This window comes from Melospiza melodia, chromosome 22 (genome assembly GCF_035770615.1).
Source record: "Melospiza melodia melodia isolate bMelMel2 chromosome 22, bMelMel2.pri, whole genome shotgun sequence".
In the NCBI taxonomy this organism is placed as follows: Eukaryota; Metazoa; Chordata; class Aves; order Passeriformes; family Passerellidae; genus Melospiza; species Melospiza melodia.
This window is the reverse complement of record NC_086215.1, coordinates 8,857,516-8,876,288: the sequence shown is the minus strand read 5'-3', so window position 1 is coordinate 8,876,288 and position 18,773 is coordinate 8,857,516. Positions and strand designations below refer to the sequence as shown.

Sequence of the window (18,773 nt, the reverse complement as noted above, 5' to 3'; positions counted from 1 at the left end):
GGCCTTGCCCAAAACATATAAGTACTGATGTGCCTTTCACCAGCATCTACTTCAAAGGCAAGAGAAAAACCCAGAGAGAAAACCCATCCTTTGGGCAGGTTAATAGACTGTGCCAGATTTGCACTAGTGTGTTAAATATATGACACCTATCAATGCTGTGACAGACTGAAAGGGAGGAAAATACATCAAGATTGTTCTGTGCTCAACATTCAAGGGTGCTTACTGTCCTCCCTACCTGTGGATGAAGTTTTTCTTCTCCAGGTACTCCATGGCTGAGGAGATCTGAGTTGCCATGTACAGCAGCACCACAGCATTCACCTCCTGCCTGTTACACTCCCTCAGGTAATCCAGCAGGTTCCCATATGTCATGAACTCTGTGATGATGTAGAAAGGAGGTTCCCGTGTGCACACCCCTGGGGAACAACGTAAAGTTGACAGTGAATGTTGGAGAATATCAGTGAATCTTCAGGTTTCATCCTCAAAGGCAATTTGTACCTCCAGAAGGCAGAAAAATGGGGCTGGTGGAAAGAATGGATTCTGCTTGGAAGTGGTTAATAGAGGGGCTTAATTTTCTGCTTCAGCCTCTGGCAAATTAAACATTAGGGAGACGAGATCATTAAAAATCATGTATTAGTGGTACAAATTGTGAATTTTGCCAGACAATAAGTGTCTGTATTTAAAGCCTTGCTATGGTAAGCAGCTTATCTGCTCCTTAACATCCATATCACTGCACAAGGGTTTAGTTCAAATCCCTCTGCTTGGTATTTATCACTTACCTAATAATTGCACCAAGTTCGGATGCTTGATCTCCTTCATTACTGCAGCTTCTTTCAAGAACTCTTCCACCTCCATGGTATCCTCCTGCAGAACAATGGCAAAGCTTTGGCAAAGGCAGTGTACACAAAGGAGAAACAGATTTTTATATGAAGACACAAAAAGAACTGCAAACTGACAACATACGCCACAGTTCTCACACAGTAATTTTTTCCCTGTAGCCACAACACAAAGCCAGGGAGTTATAAACATTAATTTTTTGTATGGTTTTAAAAATACATATTTTTGTAATTTTCATACTAGCTGAGCTTGCTGGGGCAAGAAAATCCATATCCCTTTTGTGAATAGTCTCTCACAGAACGCTCAGGAGCAGAAAAGGAAAAAATAAGCCTGTTCCTAACAGGAAAAAAAAAACCCCATGAAATAAAAAGTACAGAAAAGGAACAAGAACGAACATAAAAGAAAGGATACACCACAATCAAACGCTTGAGAGGCTGCTGAAAGGCAGGCCCTTGTGTTCACTGGGCAGGAACAAGAAATTCCCTCTCTCAGTCAGGGAGGCACGACCGATGGCAGCCCTGGTGTGACTGAGAACCCAAAGTTTCACAGATTCATTTCTGGCATTCAGAGCCTGACCCATGACGTATCCATTCTGGGTAGAAGTGTCACCACCAATCTGTTGGGCACCATAAAGTCACTTGGCACAGCACAAAACCAAGGAAGATACAATCTTGCTCAAAAGACCTATTTTTCTGAAGGAGATACGCCCCAAATGGCCGGAAGGTCATTTCAAAGTGGTGCAAAAATACAGATCTATTCCTAAAGCAATGTTTCTTTCTATATCCATATTTTTTTCAATGATGGATTAATGTTGACAGGCTACATGGACAAAGTGTTTTAGGGAAGGATTGGAAAGGATTTACTACTGCTGGTGAGAACGATAACAGTGGGCTGCCACTGTGAGATCCAGCCAGCTCCCTGCTCTGCACTTAGCACTGAGAACATTTTTCCAACACTTCCATTCAATCATTTACTACTCATTGCCAATTAGCTTGATTGACAGCTGCGATTTGCTCAACACACTGTCAAAACTAATAGTCCAAAGGTCCTTGTGAGCAGAACCTTAAACTGTTCTCTTTGGCAGAGGAAACTGGGTTAATAATCCAGGTTGCAAAATTATCCTAAATATGTCTTTGTCTTATTCGTGCTACACAAGCCTTGGAAGGTTTGTCCTTTGCATAGCTGCTCCACAGTTTGAAATTTCTTACCTCTCAGTGACCATATTAATAGGAAGGACACATACAGAGAACAACTGTAGCAATGACCTCTCTGAAAACCTGATCTTGTGGAAAGGACCAAGCTTTAACTGGCTTCCAGCTCCTACTATACTAAACCATGGCAGAAATAAAACAGTTCTGGCTGTCCAGCATTTTCCCAGCACAGCACAGGGCCATGCCATGGCATTAAGGGACACCAGGGTTACATGCTGCCTAATTTAAACACAGACTTCTCTGCTGGGGAAAAAATAAAGGAGAGAAGGAAAAAAAAAAAAAAAAAAAAAAAAAAAAAAACCAAAGAAAAAGCAGCAGCAGTCCTAGGGGCAGCAGAGCCGAGGTGAGCAGTGAGAAATGTGCTGAGCTGACCAGCTCACAGCAGCTCAGCCATTAAATGGCCCTCAGGAGAAGCAGTTATGGCCAGAGTCACAACTGGCTGCACTTGGCCAGTGCAGGTCACAGAGCCCCCTGTCCCCACAGCCACTGCCTTGTGCTCCTGTCCAATCTGGGGGTAAAACCACAAATTGAGTGTGTCCTGTTATAACAGCCCCTGATAAATACTGTGTCCTGTGCAACTCAGAGAGCTGCCAGGAATGGGTTTTAACAGGCAACATCTCATTACCAAAACACGGTCCTGCCCTCTCCAGTTAAACACTGAGGAACAGCCTGTGCTGCTTCCATCTCTTCTTCTCCAGCTCTGTGCCAGCCATGAGCTATCTTTAGACACTTGACAGAAAACTGAACAACAAATGGGTGTTCATAAAGCATCATTATTCAAAAAGATGCTGGGAGGACTTTTTTCCTCCTCTCTCTTTTAGTCTTCGCTCTCCTTTATCTTTCTTCTAGAGATATCTGAGGTAGAGGAGGAAGGAGCAAGAAGAATCATACAAAGTTTTGAAAAACATTGTCTCAAAGGAAAATAAAATGAGTCATCTGAAGATTCGGGCAGAAGCTGCAAAAGGCTTGTTTTTCCCAGTAGAACTGGGATATAAATGCGATTTTAAAATGTTTCCCAAAACTTTGAAGAAAGCTATAATCCCACCTGTCAGGCAGCAGACTAATGGATTTAAAGAAGGTGGATTATAAATTTGCTTTTAAGGATGGTTTTAGCGTACATAATTGCAGGTTGAAGTGTTTCTCAACTCTCTTCCTGGTTGTTCTTACACTCCCCAGTGGAACACGCTGCTCCATACTACATTATGAACCACTTTTAGTCGTGTTTCATTAAATATTTATTTATTTGAAACAGCCATGGTCTGTATTAAGGTTTCTCCTTTGCACAAACAGATTTGATGGGATAACATGCAGCTTGTCTTTGTTGACGGGTTTTAGGGAGATGAGAATGAAATCAACAACTTGAGCTTGGAGCAAGGTGGGAAGTCTGAAAGCAGCAGGAATGCTCACAGTGCAGCCAGCAGCAGGGAGATGTTACTGCAAGCTGTGCTGCAGGGCAGAGCTGAGCTCTGCTCAGTGCTGAGCAGCTTTGCTGAACCTGGCCCCAGCCCAGCCCACCTGCACCGCGGCGCTCCGAGCATCCCAAGCAGGGACAACACTAGATGTCACTCGCTCCCTGTGCAAGCTGCACTTGGACTCCCCCGCCGGGAGCAGCAGCAGGAACCTCCAGAGTACAGAAAAGGCCAAAATCAAAATACTTTCTGCAGCCATGGCAACCCACGAGTACTGAGGCTCTCTGCTCTGCTCGGAGAGCAAGGAAGAAATATTTTCCCCAAATCAAGAAAAAGTTCTTCCCCTGACACTGAAGCGTCTGCACAGCTCTCTCCACTTCAAAATTTCCATTGCAAAAAACCCAAAAGAAACAAACTAAACCCTCGGTTCTGTTTGTTTCTGCAAGACCAAACCACGTCCCCATTCGAGGAGAGAGAACATGGTGTCAAGTTTGCATAAACTCCTATTAAGCAATCAAATGCAATGCATGCAGATGGTGCCAGAAGATCTCAAGACAGTTTTATAAACATAGATGAATTAAGAAATGACCTTATGAACTCACAGAGCACTATTTGCATTTCAAGAGACAAGGAAACCAAGATGCAGAAATCAGGGAGCAGAGCCAGAAACAGAACTGATTATCCAGTTCTTCATTAAAGCCACTTATGAATTTTAATATACCTTAGCTTGCATACCATCTTTTCTCCTCTTGTGTCTTTTGATAAGAAGCAGCTGTGAACAGTTGCTTAAGACTTTCAGGTACACAGGGAGCTTGTCTTTTGGGAAGGACGCCACATAAGACAGAAAATCAAAACATGTAAAGTCTCCCTGAAGCACAGCCTTTGAATTTTATGTTGACTGACTCACAATCCACAGTTTTCTTTAATACACCAGCTTGCGCTGGTGTGTTCATCCGTGAACAGCTCACCTCTACCACACCCTGAACACGAGACACCGTGGCACTATTTGCTTTTCTAAGGTTTCATCCATTCTCCAGTAAAAATTGTGCTGCTAACATCCTCCTTTGTTTAGATACGAGTGTTTTAGGTATCACATAAACCATAAGAGGATCAAGCTCTCTTAAAAATATTCTGGCTCCAGCTTACAGCACTCAAAGGGAGGGCAACCATCAACACAAACACAACTAGAAGCAAGGGCGGGCAGCCAGCCTGAACGCGAACCGCTCCGAGACCGAGTCCTACCTTGAGAGTTTTCACAGCCACCGTCAGGTTGTACTTCTTCCAGACTCCTTCATAGACCTCTCCATACTGGCCTCCCCCCAGCTTGTGCTTCATGGTGATGTCGGTGCGCTCGATCTCCCACTTGTCGTAGTTGGGGGACACGCCGTAGATGGTGGGCTTGTTGCGCTTGGGCGCCGGGTAGTGCAGCGTGGTGATGAGCCCGTCTGCCACCGTGGAGTGGTGATGCACCAGCTCTGCCAGCGTGTTGAAGCGGCTCTCTGAAGACACATAGAGCTGGGGAGCAAAGGGGAAGGGAAAAGCTCGTTCAGGTAATGCCCCTCGGAGAGGTCGCGCGTAGGAGCTGCGTTGTAAAATTGTGAAAGCAAAGTGTGGCGTTGCTTCTGCTTGAGCCGTGGAACTGTGAGCTCCACAAGCTCTGTAACCAGCTCCAGAGCCCAAAACAACCAATGCTTACATGGGAAAGGCATGGATTCAGGAGAAAATACATGCACTTCGCCAAAACAACAGGGCAGAAATAGCTGCAAATAGCACTAGACTGGCATGCTGTTGCTTGAGATGTCTTTTTTCAAAAGGCTGGTCAGTGGGACATCTCCTGCAGAGTATGGGGGGTGTCACCCTCAGCGTTTCAACTATTACTGCTTGGGTTATTACATTTTCACCTGCCTAAATTCTCCCTCAAGTGTCATTGGCAAACCAGAGCTTTCCCTGCTTTAGGCCTGAGCTTCTGCACAAGTTTAGCACGAAGTCAGGAGCTGCTCTGCTCCATTCCTGTGATGGGCACTGATCAATAGCACAGAAGGAAAATCATTACCACTGAATGAAAACCTGCTGCGAGGCATGATAACCCATATTTGTTACCTTCTTAACATTTATACACAAGATCCATTTTAAGCCTAAAATCCTGCTAAAGATAATGGACAACTGACTCCCTCCCACCAGAGCTGTGTGCTTCCAGTTTTCATCCTCAAGCCCAGTGTGCTGCCAGGCAAGGTGAAAAAAGCTAGAAATTGAATTATTTGAAAAGTGCTGGTAACACCTGAAGGAGATGGGGAGAAGTCTTTGTATCAATATGCATTTTGCATCACAGTCTAGCCTACAACACAGAAGATGGAAGAGCTCCATTTCTCACAAAGGACCAAGGTTTGGCAAGGGACAAGCTTGCAGGAAGAGCAGCACCCAAATTCCTGTCCACTCCACAGGCTAGACCTACTGCTCACATCACATGCTATGATCAAACTTCTCAAATGTTTCTGACATGCTGGATGTACACTCAACAATTTCTGCATGTGCACTGGCCATCTGCTTGGGATTTCAGGAGGCTGGGAAGCTGATGGGGCTGCCAGGCATCCCAAAATCCTAGACTTAGGGTAAAATTCTGCTTCTTCCACCTAGACAGAATATTTGGATGGAAAAAGAAAATGCATCTGTGAAGCTCCAGCAGTAAGAGAGCATCACCAACAAAAAAGGGAACTGTGTTTGCAAGAGAAAAAAGTGTTTACAAGAAGAGACAAAACCACCCTCAAACTTGATTAGTCTTTTTAATGAAGACTGGAAGATAATGGCACCCTCCTGGGAAGCATGTTCACATCTCTCCACCCGAATTATTCAGATATTCTTTTGATATCTCATTTCAACATTGGCTAAAAAATCCCCCTCAAATGAAAAAAGCTACAAAAACCTACAAAGCTTTTCACGACCAAACACGTGCAATCACCTTAAAACCAGATGTTCTTAGAACAGAAAAGTGGCAACCTAAGAGGCTGTTACAGCTGCTTGGTGTGAGTGATCAAGCATTAGCCAGTACAACAATTTAGAACAAGCTATGCCTGTTTGGGAACGACTTGACTTGCAGTGGTATAAGCAGTTCCCATGTTACACTGAGAATTAAAATCTGAAAATATGGATGTAGAAAAAGCTGAACTCCAGGATTACTTGGAAGTATTAGAGAGGCACGGAGAAGGAAGCTCCCCCATGGTTTTATGACAAGTTCTATCTCATGAAAATTAGAGATATCTGCATTTAGTGTGACAGATTGTATGATCCTGTTACAGAAGGAGAAAGAAGCTAAATAAATGGCCAAAGATTTCAGAGAAAAGCTGTAGGAGGATGAGGACAGAACAGGATTGCCCTGTCCAGGCCACAAAAACAACACTTCATGCCTTAACACTCATGAAGTTTTCCATTTACATTAAGATAAACATCCAACAGTAAATGTGTTTATTCTGTAGGCAGGTTTTTTCTAACCTCTCACTGATGACACCCAACAAAAAAAAACATGTGGTGCTGCTGACCTGTACTCTCACAGAGGTGACAGACTCAGCATCCGAGATTGTAGGGACTCAAGTTTGCTTCCTGGCTATGTTGTTGACACTATTTGGTCAATTTTTGTGTATCAAACAAACCACAAACAACAGTCCTGTTTTAAGGGGCTCTGCCTCCACAAATGGGCTGCTCATCTGCACTCCTACCACCAGACCACATCTCTTTTTTCCTGGCTGAGGTACTTTGTACAGGTGGTTAAACTGGCCCGTGCTAACCTCAGCACATCCTGAATCCAGTGGCACTCCCACTCCCCACTCAGAAGACAAAACTGAACATCCACACCAAAAAAAATCCATGGAGGTTCAAGTCTGCATCCAATTCAGCCACTGGAAGATCCAAGAGACTCAAGCAGGACCCCAGTCCTGTTTCCTTCCTGCTGAGGACAGCAGGATTTGAAGAACTGGCTGGACAAGGCTATTTATTCAGTTGGGTTACTCACTAAAAGGTTCTCCCTCAAGTACTATCAAACCCAGGAAAACCAAGGCCTCTGTACCACAGAAGTGGTTTACCACATGACTGGCTGCACTGTGCCAGCCAAATCAAGAAAGGTCACTTTTAATACCTTCCTTAAAAAAACCCCAACCAACAAAACCAAACATTAGAGGGTGGTCCAAAATAATATGACCCATAGAAGTGGGAAATAAAGAAAAAAATTCCCAGAGGAATTTTTTTGAAGTCGGCCAATGCATTCAATATAATTTGTACTAAAATGATGATGTACAAACCTCTGATCTCTCTAGTCCCTTCATTTTTCTCCCAGGAAAAAGTCTGGGTAAGGCTTTGCAATGCAGGACACAGCAGTGAGCTGAGCAGCAGCTGCTCCACATGTTCCTCTAATACCTCTTTCTCCTGGAGCGTGTTCTGTCAGGCACAGGATATGATCCCACCAAAGCCATTCATCCTTACTGCAGCACTGGGAGATATTAAATTCCCTGGACAGGCTGACTAATGATCCAGCAGGCTGGGAGAGCCCCAGGTGCTCAGGGCAGTGAAGGTAAGAGCTTTCCTCCAGCACAGCCATGATCTGCTGCAAAGCTGGTAATAAATAGAGTGCGACACGAGCAGCTCAGAGCAGGACCTGCTCCAGCAGCCTCCATCCTGCAGAGGGATAAACAGGGATATTGGCTGTTTCTCCTCCCAGCTCCTCAGCTCTGACAGCCAGGGACAGGGTGCTGAAAGAGCAGTGTCCCCAGCCCAGCAGCACATCTGCCGCTGAGATGTCGCAATTCACTGCCCGGCTCGTTAACGCAAATTGAAAGCGATGAGCTTTAACAGGCCAGGCTGCAAACTGCAGCTCATGAGGCATGGCCGTGGCAAACTGCCCCTTCTGCAGGGATGCTGGCACTTGGCACAGCAGCAGGAGCACTGTGGCTACCTCTGTGCTTGATCCTGCAACGCCCAAAAGCCACAGGTCTAGGTCACTGCTGCTGCTCAATTTTGTATTTCCAACCATCATGAGCTGCAAATCTGCTTTAGTGAATTGTTCCAACCTTTGTTTTGCTTCTTCTCAAAAACACCAATGCAAGCAACTTTGTGGAAAACGAACAGTTAACCTGGCTAACACAGACCTGAATGGATTACTGGAGCTCTGCAGAACTGTTTTTCTGGGATAAAACAGCTCTGCTGGGATGAAAGCCTTCATATGCCAAACTCTATTACAGCTCAAATGGAGAACATGTGCTATCTCCTCATGGACACATGCTTATTTACACCAACCCGAGGAGCCTTCGGTTCAAAACCTTCACATGTGAGCACTGCTCATCTGCCAGCATCTATGGGAATAGAAGGAATATCCACTAGAGAGAGAGAAGGAGGAATAATATTCCAGATTGCCATGTAGTCCTTCAAGTATGCTGCATGTCAGCACTTCACTGAGATGATGCTGACCACAGAGAGCGTCTACATGGGAGGGAGAAGGAAGAATCAAAATGCCATAAGTTGGAAATATGTTGCCTTAAATGACATGGTCAGAATTGTCTCAATTTCAACCCATTTGTTAAAGCAGACAAAAAATGTTTCATCACTGAATAAAATCTGGTTATCTTATTGGAGGTTTTAGAGTGCTGAGTCTAATAAATAGGAAACACAGTGTACTGGTTCCTTGTATTTTCATACTAAAGACTTTGCTGTCACCTTTGCTGTAAGAAGAGTAAAGGTCTCATAGGACAAAGGAAAATTTGGCACAGTGGGCTGCTACTATACTTGATTACTTTTGGTTTTTTTCTTTTGAGGAAATTTAATGGTACAGAATCTGTCATCTATTAGATGCTGGCAAGAAGAGCCTCAGCAGCCATGCTCCAGACCCACACTTCAACTTCTGCACAGGATCTAAAGAGACACTGCTTAAAATAGATTTGTTAAAAAACAAAATTTTCCAAATTCCAATGCCAGTGGAAATGTTTCCATGAAATCAAAACAAAAACCTGTGGAAAACTACACTTTTATGCTAACATTTCTCTGCAGCATCCACAAAGCACAGCATTGCACCACTGCTACAGCACACAACAATCTAGGGGAAAAATGAAGGAACTGGGGACAAAGCCCATATAAAAGTGAAAGTGCCTACCCGTCTCCAATGATCACGCTGAAATACTGTAGAGAAATCAAAACAGTAGTTAAAAATACTGCAGAATACCTCAGAAAGCATTCTGTCCCTAATATTTACAGGATTATTAGCAACAGGCACTGACTTTTCTGATTTGACAGTCAGGGATTATCTTTTGAACATAAGGGATAAGAATTCTCAGGATCTCAATAAAATTATGTATTAGATTCTGCTCTGATCTAACTCTATTATTTTTTCCCTTAAAGAAAGGGATAAAATGTTTCTGGATCATATAGCACTCTACAGGAACAGAACTGTTTTGTCCCAGCTGCATCGGAATCTCACAGTTTACTGTGATAAATCACGAGTCCTGCGACCAGAGCTCAGACCTGCTCAGTTCCATCGCTACTGCTCCACCAAATACCCCAGCGAGGTTAGCAGAGCCGGGAGCTCACCTTGCCATCGGAGGCAGTGTTGATCCTGTAGTGGTAGACCCTGCCCTCGTAGCGCAGGGAGATGGATCTCTGGCCGGGGCTGCTCTCGCTCTCGCGCACCAGGAAGCTGCCGTTGATGCCGCTGCTCAGCAGGTACTCGGCGGCGTTCCGCGACACCGGCCCGTGGTACCACGAGTGCTTCTCCAAGCTGTTCACCGGCGTGATGTAATTGCTGGGCACCCAGCCCTGCCCGTTCTTGGTCTGAGCCTCACACCACTCCCCATTGTGGTTGTAGCCCAGCACGCGGAGCTTTTCACCTTGGGGGAGAGAAAATGGATTTATGTGGCAGGCTCTGGGCTCACTAGGGCCCCTTTCACCTTGGGGGAGAGAAAATGGATTTACGTGGCAGGCTCTGGGCTCACTAGGGCCCCTTTCACCTTGGGGGAGAGAAGATGGATTTATGTGGCAGGCTCTGAGCTCACTAGGGCCCCACGGAGGGCTGAGGTGCAAAGATAGGAATTGCCAAGTCGTGATGAAATAGCAAAAGAAGCTCCCGCCTTCCACCTCTCAGACCCCAGCTTATCTCTGTAACCCCACAGGTCACTTTCCCTTAATCCCTACTATTGGACAAGTTTGGATCCCCTTATGGCCTGTAAAAAGGGGCTGTTTTAGCTCATTCTGGTTAGAAGAGCCATGGCTGGAACCCTTCACAGACCCCTCAATAAAACCATCGCTGTGGAACCCCAGGACGTTTTCTTCTCCTCTCTCGTGTCTGCTTCTCAACTAGCCTGGGCACCTTAGCAAGCAAAGAGCTGGAATCCTAAGAGAGCTGGTAATCACTAAAGAGCTGATATCCCTTGGGCTTGCTAAGGTAGCCAGGGGCTGAGAGTGGCCTGGGCACTCGGACACTCTGTCCCCATGAAGGACTGAGCTATTCTGTCCTTGCTGCCTGCTCTGGGGCAAATTAGCCCAGCAGAGAGTCGGGATTAGATTTAGACATGGCGAGCCTAGGAGTTGAAGACAAAGATAAGTTCTTTCTGCCTAACAGATCATTAAATAATCTCCTATAAGAATAGGTATCTGACTCAGCAGGGAGCATGTGTTTCTCTTCAAGCTTGAGTGGAGCTCTCCAAGCCAAATAAAGTCACATGCTTCAGATTTTTAGGCTCTCCTGCAGTTCTGCACCAGCTCCAATACTGCTCGAGTTTAAGAAATGAATCCAGCAAATTTTATTTGAACTGAGCTGGCTTCTTGGAGCTAGGAAAGAACTGGAGTGGATAAACAATTAAAAAATAATTTTAATTAGGAAGGTAAGTAGATGTGACTTGGAGTACACACAATGTTTTCTTTTTCAATCCTTCTGGTCCTTATTTCTGTACAGTCATTTTTCATACAGGGACTGTGTTTTGGAGAACTGTGAAAATAAGAGGCCAGCCTCCAAAATCAGCTTAGTTTAATTTCTCAGTTCAAATTCTTGATCCTAATGGAGAATTTAGTTTTGACAGTTTCTTGCCCAATGCAATAAAAAAAAAAAGACAGTTATAACCTTTAAAAAGGTCATGACTTTGTGAAATATTTGTATTTGTTTAAGATGATTTCCCACAGTAAAAAAAATTCCACAGGGTTTGGTGTTAAACTTAATTATTTCACAGCGACCTTCCTTCCTACACCTTCTCCCACACTCCCAGTGGAATTCTGGGCAGTGACCTTACCTTTAGTTATGCTGAGAGTGTTGTCCCCACTCGCCACAAAATCATACAGTGCAACAAAGAGATGGGGGTCATTTTCACTGGGGCAGGAGAGGAGGTTTTCCTTGGAGTTCCAGCGAGCTGCTTCGCTCAGACCCTGCGGCTCAAAGTCTGACACTACCGGTCTCTGAAGGGCTTCTGCAGGAGAAAGAGGGAGAGAAAGGAAAAAGCAGGTTCATTTTGGCTGATAAAAGCCATCTGGCCAACCCACACACTCTGACTTTCTAAGCTGCATTGTTTCATGACACGTGTGCTCCTCGTGCGTCAGAGCACAGATATGGACGGTGCCTCAATGCACATCTCCTGCCACATGGGCAGGACACTCCTGCTCCAGAGCTGTCCCCAACCCTCCCAGAGCCCCCAGCTCTCAGGAAATGCAGGAAAGGGAAAGCCCTTCTCCATTCCCCCAGTAAATGCAGCTCACGTAGGCTGTTTGCTGCCTGTAAATCCTTTGGCTCACACCTAACTGCTGGAATGGTTAGATTTGAAAACAAACCCAAGACCTTTAAAAGGTAAATCCCTTAATTATCCTATAAATGAAATGGCTAGAACGTGCAGCAAATGGAGCCAAGCAAGGTGAGATTTATAAGACATGGTATTTAAGAAGGAGTTAGGTCTTTCTGGTCTTCACAGTTTTTTTAATCATTTCTCTTCTTATTTGAGAACAAGGCAGTATTTTTTGTTGCCCTCTCTCCTGCCCATCACTCTCAAACTACAGCAGTGTTGAGCAAACTTCTACACTTTTAGGAACCCTGAGACAACTCCAAAGACAGAAATTCCTGAAAACTGAGCTTTACAGGTGAATAAAAGCCAACCTCCAAAGTTTTTTATACCCTGCAGCACATTAGGCATGTAATATTCAGTAAGTGTCAGGCAAGTCCCAATACACCAGGGAATTTTACTGCAGTTGCTCCTGCAAGTCCTTCACTTTGGGGCACGACCGTAGAGTCTGGAGCAGAAATGTTCCAGATAATTGTGCCCCTCACTCTTTAACACGCTACCCCCAGATGTGCTGGCAGCACCAAGCCTGACTGTACTGGCACAGAGCCAGGACAATAAGTTGTGAAACTCTTGTATTTGAAGGGTCATTCTCCATCTGGATGAGTTTGCTGAGCGAGGTCACAGAGCTGCACACAAAGCATTGCGTCAGCGTGACTCTGGGGACAGGAAACACGGCACTGTCACTGCAGCCCCTTGTCCCATGGACTGCCCTGCATTACAGCATCAGCCCCTGCCTGCTGAGCCCCTCTCTGCACACACAGGGCTCTGCACACAGAGATTCCATGCCAAGTGTTTCCTAGGCTGTCAGGTCACCTGGGAGCACAGAACTCAGTTTACACCTGCAATACTCAGTAGCTTTGTGCTGTTGTACAGATGCAATCCTGTCAAAACATGGTTTTGACGCTACTGTTTGTTTGGCCTGGAAATTGAGTATAAGCTGTGCCAGTAAACCGGTGAAGAACTGAGGCAATTGACATCAGAAAAGGAAGTTTAGTGTGTACTGGGACATGTCCAAAATATGTTCCCAGTGGAGAAACGATTAAAAAAAAAATACCACCAACCCCCCAAAATTCAACATACAAATCATAACAACACACATTATTTTCTAATATCATCTTTGATAGTGAAAGTGCAAATAGTAGAAGTGGCCACTATTCACCCAAAGACAATCTGGCATCCTTGATGTGTTAGTCAGGTGACCACTGGTAAAGGCTCTCTGGGTGGTTATTTATGTACATGAGTACTACTGTATTTGTTGGAAAAAGTATATGATCTATGTGAGCAAAATAGCAAATACAGACACTGCTGGGCCTGTTTTCATAGCCAAACTGTAACTGCAGGGAGATATATTTCCATAGTGAATCTCAGCAGTAAAATAATTCCACTTTCTAAATGATTCCACAGTCAGAAAAAGTGGTAATGTGTTGGGGGGTTATTTTAAAGCACATTGATATCCTGGCTTCCTCTTCATGTGTCCTCAAGGAGAATATATTTTAATAGCCTGGTTTCCCTCAAGAGTGACAATGAGACAAGAAACAGAAAATCCACTTTGAGAAATTAAGCTACAATCATTTTACCATGAAAACACTTTGAAGCCCATTAAGCTCCCTTATCAAACACAGGGCACCAGAGTGATGGGAGGTACTCCAAGGTGTTAAACCATCAGCGGACACTTGCAACAGACAGACAGCATAGCTGCAAGGGGCAGACACACAGCCTCAGCAAGCAGCAATGCTGTGATGCTCTCCCCCAAAATGGGACAAAGCAGCAGTCACTGCTCTGTGGGATGGACCATAAACTCCTTTAGGAAGGAAAATGCCTCCCACATGGGCACTAATTCCACAGGAAGGCAGGAAATCCAAGGCAGGCTCCCCTCCAACTCCAGCACATGGCAGCCCAGCGAGGATGGCTCAGGAACAAGCAGGGATGGGGATGTGGGAGCAAAGCCAAGCGCTCCACAAGAATCCCTCCCTCGTGCCCAGGCCCTGGTGAGGCTGGGACTGACTCACTACACTGGGATGCCAAGGTATGTGCTTCAGTTCAGCTGTGAGACAACACCATGCCAGTGCCAGCAACACCCACGAGCGTGGTGCAGAGTCGGGCAAGGCTGGCTGTGCTCAAGGACATTCCTACAGACACTGACTCAGTGACAACACCTGCAACACCAAGGACTGCAGGAGCAAGGGCTGTTGAACACACACACACAGGAGAATTTGCTACAGTGGAAAACCACACTGGTCTCCCAGTGACATCAGGGGATGCTCACACCCTCTGTCTCTCCCAGTCTGACCCTCCTGTGCAGCCACAGGCACCCCAACAGAGGTGCTGGCTGTGTGTGAACGTGCTGAGCAGGAGAGCACGATGGGGACACGCCAGACAACTCCTGGGCTGAGTGGAGCTGGTTTTTCCAGAAGTTAGGGACCCCAAGTTAAGAACTGGGGTGGAGAAGGTGGTGAATGAAGCTTGAAGAGTGTCCAGAAAGGGAGGATGAGGCCCTGAGTCAACACAGAGAAGAGCGTAAAGGGAAGAGCAGAATTGTGGTGACCCGAGTGTAGCAGAAGCTTGATAGACCGTGACAAAACACACTTTTAAAGGTCTGGGCCCCAAGAGGAGACTGTCAGCAGACTGAGGACACAAAACCATGAAGCGAGAGAAGCAGACAGGACATGTCCATGTGGGAGCCACGTACAGCCGGCTGTCAGCAGCATTTACCCTCTGAGCAATCCTCCAGCAAATCTGCCCAGACATTCCAGTCCTCCAGAGCAGGAATTAGACATTGCTGCTCCTACATATTGAGAGTCTTTTTCAACACACAGCTCCTTCACCTCCTACTGCTGGTTTTAACTACAATTTTACAGCACTGCTGAGATCTTCAGTGGGCCAGGTTCCTCCTAATAAATCAGCCTGGCTGCTGTACCTACAGGAGGCCATCCTGGCACGGAGATGGGGCAGGAAGCGAGCGTAATTCAATCTGTTATCGCTGGGCTGTCCTTCCTTCCACACATCCACTTTGTCTTGTGCTGCATCCCAGCAAGGCTACAATTTATTACTCTGCTCTGGATAACACCTGGGTTCCTGATGGGAGTCCTAAAGCAGCACTGTAATTCAGTTCTCCACTAACATCAACTAAATGATGACTCTTAATTAAAGTGGTGCCAACTTTGAAATAAGACAACAGCAGTTTGTATTTTGAGGCATTAGCCATAAGAATGTCATCATTTCCTCCCTAAATTTTTTTCCCAGAAGGTATTTATGCTTGCACACTAAAAGGTTTCGTAAGTGTAACTATCTCGTACTCATTATTGTTCATACGAAGCCATGAATCATGGTTAGGGGCTGTGTGAGAACTTCTGAGTATGAACAATTCTGGTCGAGATGAACGCAAGCAAATTTCCTTCACAATGCAAGGGAAGGGCTGGCAAAGAGGCAGGAGCACAGAATTACACTTGGCTCCTCCAGAGCTGACTGCGAGGCAGTCCTGAGGGAAGGAGGAGACCTCCTGTCTCCCTACAAAACAAACATCCTGTGGGCTTACAAACTGTGCTGGCGTTTTTTCCACACGGTTTGTAGAGCAAGGGAGTGCAGAACACATCTACTAATCTCTTTGGAGGCACAGCACATGCCACCTAAGCCTTCTCTTTTCCCTACATTGCCTCTACTCCCCTTTTCCCCTGGAAGAAACTATGATAAATAGCAATGCAGATTTAATACTTCCAAATGTTTCCCACTCTGAGCACATATGATGGAGCAGCTGCCTCTCTGTCTCAGTATTGCTCCTTAGTGGCCCTCACAGATTCCCTATGCCTGATGGAATATGGATTTAAATATAAAATTAAAGAACCTGTAAAGCAGATCTTTCCAAAAAGGAGGGATTCATGTTTTATTTCAGACTCATCCCTCCAGTGAGATCAGGCTCAGCCTCTGCTCTTACCCCCTGCACAGCCCAGGCCACAGACCCTTCTGCAGCAATGACAATTGCTGATTTTCCTGCTCTTGGCTGATATTTGGAAAATCCATCTTCTTAGAGCTAGCATGAGGATAAATACCACTTTTTAAACATTGTGTATTTATATACAGAGATGAAGCAGCGCAGAAACTGATCCAGCCCCACTCCCCTGAGCTGGGCCACTCCTCCAAGAGATGATTCCATAATTTCAGGGCTTTTAATGTCATTTTTTGTTTTGTTGATTTGTTTGTGGGTTGTTCTGCTGGGTTTTTCAGCAAGTTCACTCATACACAGACTGGTAGGCTCTACCTGAACTCAGTCACTGGGTTTACTCCATTTATAACCCCTTAGTGACACGGCAAACATAATCTTTCTGCAGCCAGCTAATCACAGCTGTAAATGGATGGAGTAGAACAGTGGTTATGGCAGAAATCTGAACTTTACTCCCAAATCTGCCACTGAGTTCTGCCTGACCTTAGACAATAACGTCTGGGAGAGGAAGAATAAAGAGTAACTAGATTCAAGTGAACTTCAGTGACACTTCAGTATTTCTGACAACTTCACTTTTATAGCTTTTGGTTTTGTTTCCTTCCTGAAGGAGCAGAAGTAGGAAAGTCTGCCTGATTCTGAGCCCTGGGGCAGAGAAAGCACCAAGCAAGAATCATCAAGATTTATTGTTCTATTCCCTTGTTTCACTAAGCAGCCCCACAGACTGCTCAGGGAAGGACTGACGTGTCTGTGGATGATCAGTTTCAGGTCTCAAACCTGTTACAACTTTTCCTGTGAAATGATAATCCTTTCCCTCACCACATCCCACGGGGAAACTGTAGCAAGCACCATCAACCAGATTTTTGAACAGATAAGAACCACTGGAACGAGCACACAACAAAGAAGCCGCTACAAAGCCAGAAATGTGGATAACAGCAAGAACTCTAGTGAGTGGTGGTAGATGAGAGGCCATGAGGTGAGGAGCAGAAAACAGCCAAGGAAGAGAGGAAACACAGAAGGGAGGCAGCAATTCCAGGCTAATGCATTTGCTCTCCCAAGCAGGGGCAGATGATTTTGCTCTCCCAGTGACATTGGGGCAGACAAGTCACTGTGCTGCCAGTTTCGGTCTGGCTTAATGTGTGCCCAAATGCATTACAAAAATCCCTCTCCAGGAACAGGGCAATGGGTACAGGCTGCTGCTCCTCTCCAGGCTTGTCTCCTCTAGCTGTAACAAGACATGCTAAAAGAAATAAATTAAAAAAAAAAAAAAAGTCAGTCTGACAGCTGGCAGAACAGGAGTCTTTTCAGCTAAAAAACAAAAGGACTTTACTAGTGTCCTCAAAATATTTTTTTTCAACTTCACAGAGAACACTGACAGGTTTTAAACAAGGCTTTTGCCTTTCAGTGGCAGAGCCAAGCCCAAAAAGGCAGCAAGACTATTCCAGCCCCTATTTGGGACATGGACACATTCTGTTTTCCTGATCAGATTGGCAGCAGTACTCGCTGTGCCTCTTCCCTTCTACTCTTTACCCTTTCTTGGTGTGAAGTGGGTGAGGAATTATTCACTTTGGCAAAGGCAGACAGGAGAAAGCAGACGAGAGAAATTCAAATCCGTCACATTTTAAAATAATATTTACTAGTGGGAATAGAAATGAGGGCAAAGAAATGCCCAGCTCAAACGTCAGTATGAAAACTCAGTCATTGTTAGAAGCAGTTTGAGCGTATTTTTGATCAAGTTAAGAGAAGATTTCAGCTTTTTTAGGGAGCAAGACAGTCTGCCCTTGCACAGCAGCACACAGCCATGGGCCACAGCACCTGCCAGCCCTCCACACACAGGGCATCTCCAAACAACCCTCGTTCCTGCAAACCAACAGAGCATAAAAGCCTCTCAGAAGGGACCACCATGAAAAGAAAACCACATTTCTGACTACTTGGTCAAAGGACACGTGCACCTACACATGTGCCTGACACCAAATCAGCCTCACAGCAAATCCAGACTCAGCACAATATTCTCCAGAAGTGTTTGAAAATACAACAAATAGACTTGATTTTTTTACCTCCCATGCTATTCATCAACCAACAACTGGATTATTTCTGTTAACATACAAAAATAAGGAATACATACAAAAATAAGGAATACAAATACATACAAAAATAAGGAATTAAGTAAAATTCCTTCTATCCTCCTGGCTGCAACTGGTTTTCCAAACACCTAATGGACCTTTCAGCCTTTAAGCAGTTATGGTTAAGGTTTCTCATCTATTACAGTAAAGAAACTTTCAGCTTTTCATACAACTAAAATAACAGCAGAGTTAAATCCTCCAATGATATCACCATCAATTCTTTCTTTCAGAGGCTGAGGGTTGTGCATGGAAATGGACTGGCCATCACAGGCTGTTCACAGGGATCCAGGAGCAATGATCCAGAGTTTCTGACCCTTGACACAACCCTGCCCCCTTCTCATGATCTGCCAAGCTTAAAATAACAAATCCATACGTAAAAGCTTGTCACATTCTTAAGGGCAGCACAAGCAAATGGATTTCACTTGTGCTCTTGGAATTCAGGAGTCTGGGACAAGCCACCACCGTTCTTT

At 45.1% G+C, this 18,773-nt stretch overlaps 1 protein-coding gene across 2 annotated transcripts in view; it reads right to left on the bottom strand.

Moving 5' to 3' along the window:
• The window catches only part of ABL1 (ABL proto-oncogene 1, non-receptor tyrosine kinase), a 77,798-nt gene that overhangs the window by 11,579 nt on the left and 47,446 nt on the right, over window positions 1-18,773 (bottom strand). For both annotated transcript variants that reach the window (XM_063174913.1, XM_063174914.1), the window contains exons 2-6: window positions 11,710-11,883; window positions 10,019-10,314; window positions 4,697-4,969; window positions 777-861; window positions 236-413 (exon numbers count right to left, since the gene is read on the bottom strand). In XM_063174913.1, coding sequence (XP_063030983.1) covers window positions 236-413; window positions 777-861; window positions 4,697-4,969; window positions 10,019-10,314; window positions 11,710-11,883 — 1,006 coding nt within the window. The remainder of the gene's footprint in view (window positions 1-235; window positions 414-776; window positions 862-4,696; window positions 4,970-10,018; window positions 10,315-11,709; window positions 11,884-18,773) is intronic.